The sequence below is a fragment of the Bison bison genome, unplaced genomic scaffold, assembly GCF_000754665.1.
Source record: "Bison bison bison isolate TAMUID 2011002044 unplaced genomic scaffold, Bison_UMD1.0 scf7180017864313, whole genome shotgun sequence".
NCBI classification, from domain to species: domain Eukaryota; kingdom Metazoa; phylum Chordata; class Mammalia; order Artiodactyla; family Bovidae; genus Bison; species Bison bison.
Window position 1 is genome coordinate 2,569,701 of NW_011494885.1, and position 3,851 is coordinate 2,573,551.

Consider the following 3,851-nt stretch of genomic DNA (forward strand, 5'->3'; position numbering starts at 1 on the left):
GGGTCCCTGGGGACAGGGTTGGGGGCGGAGGGCAGACGGAGGAGACGGGCCGCGGGGGGCCGTCAGAGTGCCTAAGAATAGATGACACCGACTGAGCGCTCGTCTCGTGCCAGGCGCGGCGCAAAGTGCCAGGCCAGGGAGTTGATGAAAATGGGGGGAGGGTCTGGAGGAGTGGAGGGAAATGAGGAAGAGCGGAAGAAGAGGGGGTGTCTGCGGCAGTTAGAGGAGAACTGGGGACATAGAAGAGTGGGAAATGCAAGGAGAATGGGAGTGTCTCGGGGGTCGATGAAACACGAGAGTGATGGGGATTAGAAGATCCTCAAAAGGAGATGCAGCAAGAAGGGGGAGAACTGGATCAGTGGAGCGCTCTGGGGGTTCGGGGGCAATCGGACGTCTGCAAGACCAGTAATAGAAGTGGTCCTTAGAAGGGCAGTCCAGAAATAATGGTGAGTTGGGGGCTCCTAAAACAGTGGAGGAGCCGGGAATATAAACTCTTAGGGATTAGGGTCTGCGGGGATTGTGGGGGCTCTGGGGATTGCCACGAATCAAGGGGAGCCCTGAGGGTTATGGGGGTGCGGGATTGGCTCGCGGGGCAACGGGGGCTAGGGGAGACTCCAGGAAGAGTGAGGGTCACGGAGGGTGGGGACCGAGTCGAGCCGCGGATCACTCACCGGCGCCGCCGCAGCCCCCGCCTGCCCGTCGGTCAAGGCTCGGGCTTCTGCGGCCTCTTCCCTCCCCCTGCCGGCTCTCTCCCTCCCCTTCTGGGCCCCGCCCCCGGCCGCCCCGCGAGCCAAGGCGCAGGCGCACCTAGCGCCGGTCGGTCCCCCAACGCCCTTAGTTGGGTTTCTCTCCCCCCGCCCTAGCGCAAGCGCAGAATTGCCCTCCACCGGCCTCCGTCAGCGGGCTGCAGTTGCGCAGGCGCAAGGTTAGCGCGGCGCTCCTTTCCCTAGCTCCCTGATACCACCAGAGCGCACGCGCAAAACCCTCGTACGCATGCGTGCCTCTCTCCCCGCTCGCCTTGGTACCCAGACTCTGTCTCCTGCGCAGGCGTAGCAATCCTTGGAGGATCAGGGAGGGACCGTGGAGAGCGATGGGACTGCACAGCTTCTCGGACAATCTTCCAGCCCACTCAACCCTCTGACTTTGTCTGTGTGTCTCTTAGAGAAAGGGGAGGGAGATGGTGCTGGTAGCGCTTCGTTTCCATGACAACTGCGTGGGTGGGGTGGGGAGCGTCAGAAAACTAGGTTTGCAGCCTCATATACCCGTCCGTGCGCGGGGCTGCTAAAAATCTGCAAACCATCTATTACCCGTAGGGGCGGGGCACCCAGGGGATATTCCGCCGCAGGCGGGTGCAGTAACCATAGTAACTCATCTACCTTCAAGCCCTGCCTGGGGGGACCCTGTCCACTTACGTCACGACTGACACGCGGGGAGGGAGATCAGAGTGAGAGCTTCTTGGCTGGTAAGGGGTGATCCCGGCACAGACATGACTTTAAGTACATGCGTGGAGGCAGAAATGAAGCTAGAACACGGGTTCTAGCTGGGAGGCAGGATGCTGGAGTTAAGTCCACGCCGAGAAATTTGTAGCTTACATCCTGCTGGAGTCCTCAAGGTCATTCAACAAACAGTGCTTCATTGATCATTCAAACAAATGTTTATTGAGCGCCTGCACAATTCTAGGTGCAGTGAATACAAATGACAAATTTTATACCTTCATGGAGTTCACTTTTTACTGGAGAGAGTGAGACAATTAGCAAAATAAAATATATAAGTGAAAAAGTGGTAAGTACTATGAAATAAATAGAAGTGGGCAAAGGGGTTGGGCAGTGTGGTGTGCATGTGTGTGTCTGTCTGTAATTTTAAAATAAGGTGGTTGGGGGAGGCCTCTCTGAGAAGGTGACATTTGAGTAGATACATGAAGGAAGTGAGGGGACAAGTGCAGTCAGAGGTAAGACTATAGCAGGAGTCTGGTGGACTGGAGAGGAGAGAGCCAGCACGTAGGGTAGGGTGAGGAGACAGAGGTTTTCAGGGCCTTGTGGGTCACTGTAACGATTTTGGGTTTTACAGGAGGTGAGAGCCATGAGCAGAGGAAGGACATGATCTGACTGGTGTTAATAGTAGAAACTGACTTTAGGGAGCATGAGTAGAAGCTGAGGCCCCATGAAGAGGTAGTGGCTCAGGTGAGAGGTAGTAGTGGCTCCAACCAAGGCAGTAGCTGCTAGGGTGAGCAGAAGTGGAATTGGGTAGAGGAAGTGAAAGAGGAGTTGAGGATGACTCTAGTGTCTTTGGCCTGAGTAACGGAAGGATGGAGCTACCAGAAGCAAAGACTGGCAAAGGGCTACAAGAGGATTAAGAGTTTAAGTGTGCCCAAGTTGAATATCAGTTTGGCAGTTGAATATTTGAGTCTGGACTTCAGGGGAGAGGTTCAGTCTTGAGACAGGAATTTAGGAGTTGTCAGTGAATAATGACATTTAAGACTGGGAGAGGTTGGCGAAGGAACAAGTGTAGATAGAAAAGAAGTCCATGGCCTTAAGGCTGGGCACTCAGATGTAGAGGGCTGGGATCAGCCAAGAAGACTGAGGAAGAGCAGTCAGGGAGTGAAAGGAGATCCAGGGTGGTCTGCTGTCCTGGAGGCCGAGTGAGAAGTGCAAATAGAGGGTTTTATGGTTCAGTCGCTAAGTCTTGTCCAATTCTTTGCAACCTGATGGGGCTGTAGCCCACCACGCTCCTGTGTCCATGGAATTTCCTAGGCAAGAATACTGGAGTGGGTTGCCATTTCCTTCTCCAGGGTATCTTCCTGACCCAGGGATCGAACCTGTGTCTCCTGCACTGGCAGGCAGGCAGATTCTTTACCACTGAGCCACCTAGGAAGTCCAAGCAAGGAGGGAAGGGTTAACGAGGCCAAATGCTGCCTAGAAGCCAAGTTCAATGAAGTCTGAGAACCGATCGCTGGGGCTGGTGACACAGAATTCATCAGTAATCCTGGAAAGGGCAATTTTGGAGGTGTGGTGGGGGCAGGAGCTTAATTGGGTGAGTTCAAAGAGAGGTTATAGAGAGAGCCAGTGTAGATGATCCTTTCTAGAGAGGAAATGGAGTGGTATCTGGAAGGAGGCTCAGGATCTCAAGAGGTTTATTTAAGATGGGAGATGTCGAGGTATGTTTGTGTGCCTATGGGGTGATCCAGAGAAGGGGAGATTGATGCTCTGGAGGAGAGAATCACAGCCTCATGTCCTTGAGTGTGCACGATGGGTGGAACTCCGGCCACAAGTAGGGGTTGGTCTAAGGGGCCTGGGCTGTGCGGCCACAATAAATGGGGAGGGGCTATATGGGCACGGAGACAGGCAGGTGTTGATGTAGTGTCAACAGTGTTGGGAACATGTTCTCTCCTGGTTCCTTCTGTTGTCTCAGTAGCGTGGGAAGGAAGGTCAGGGGTGAAAAGGAGGTGCTGAAGTTCTCGGAGAGAGAGGAGAAAGCATGAAATAGTGAATGGCCTGGGAAATGGAGACAAATAGAACCAGTTACTTGAGGTCATTGGATATAAAAGTGTTGAGTCCCCATGACTGTGTGTTCTTCTCTGTTCATATTTTTTTCTGAGGGGGTACAGGTGCAGAGTGGGGTGGCAAGCTGACTTTCACCAGGGCTGGGTTTAGATGAGGTCCCACCATGTGCCCCATGAAGGATCCATGAATCAGAGGCAGCCCATGCAAGGACCTTATGAGCAACATTAAGGAGCTTGAATGAGTCAGGATGGGCAGGGTGTGATGTGTGCGTTGGAAAGAACCCCGCCGTGGTGTGGAAGGTGGGTGGGAGAGGATGAGATTATTGGCCAGAGTAAAGGGAGAAGGCGGTGG

The 3,851-nt window shown here is 53.9% G+C and overlaps 1 protein-coding gene across 1 annotated transcript in view; it reads right to left on the reverse strand.

The window, feature by feature from the left end:
• Positions 1 to 1,372, reverse strand: part of IRF2BP1 (interferon regulatory factor 2 binding protein 1) — a 15,784-nt gene extending 14,412 nt beyond the window's left edge. The window contains 3 exon segments of the mRNA XM_010852706.1: positions 93 to 230; positions 672 to 807; positions 1,308 to 1,372. Coding sequence (XP_010851008.1) covers positions 93 to 230; positions 672 to 807; positions 1,308 to 1,372 — 339 coding nt within the window.
• Positions 1,373 to 3,851: the final 2,479 nt, after the last annotated feature.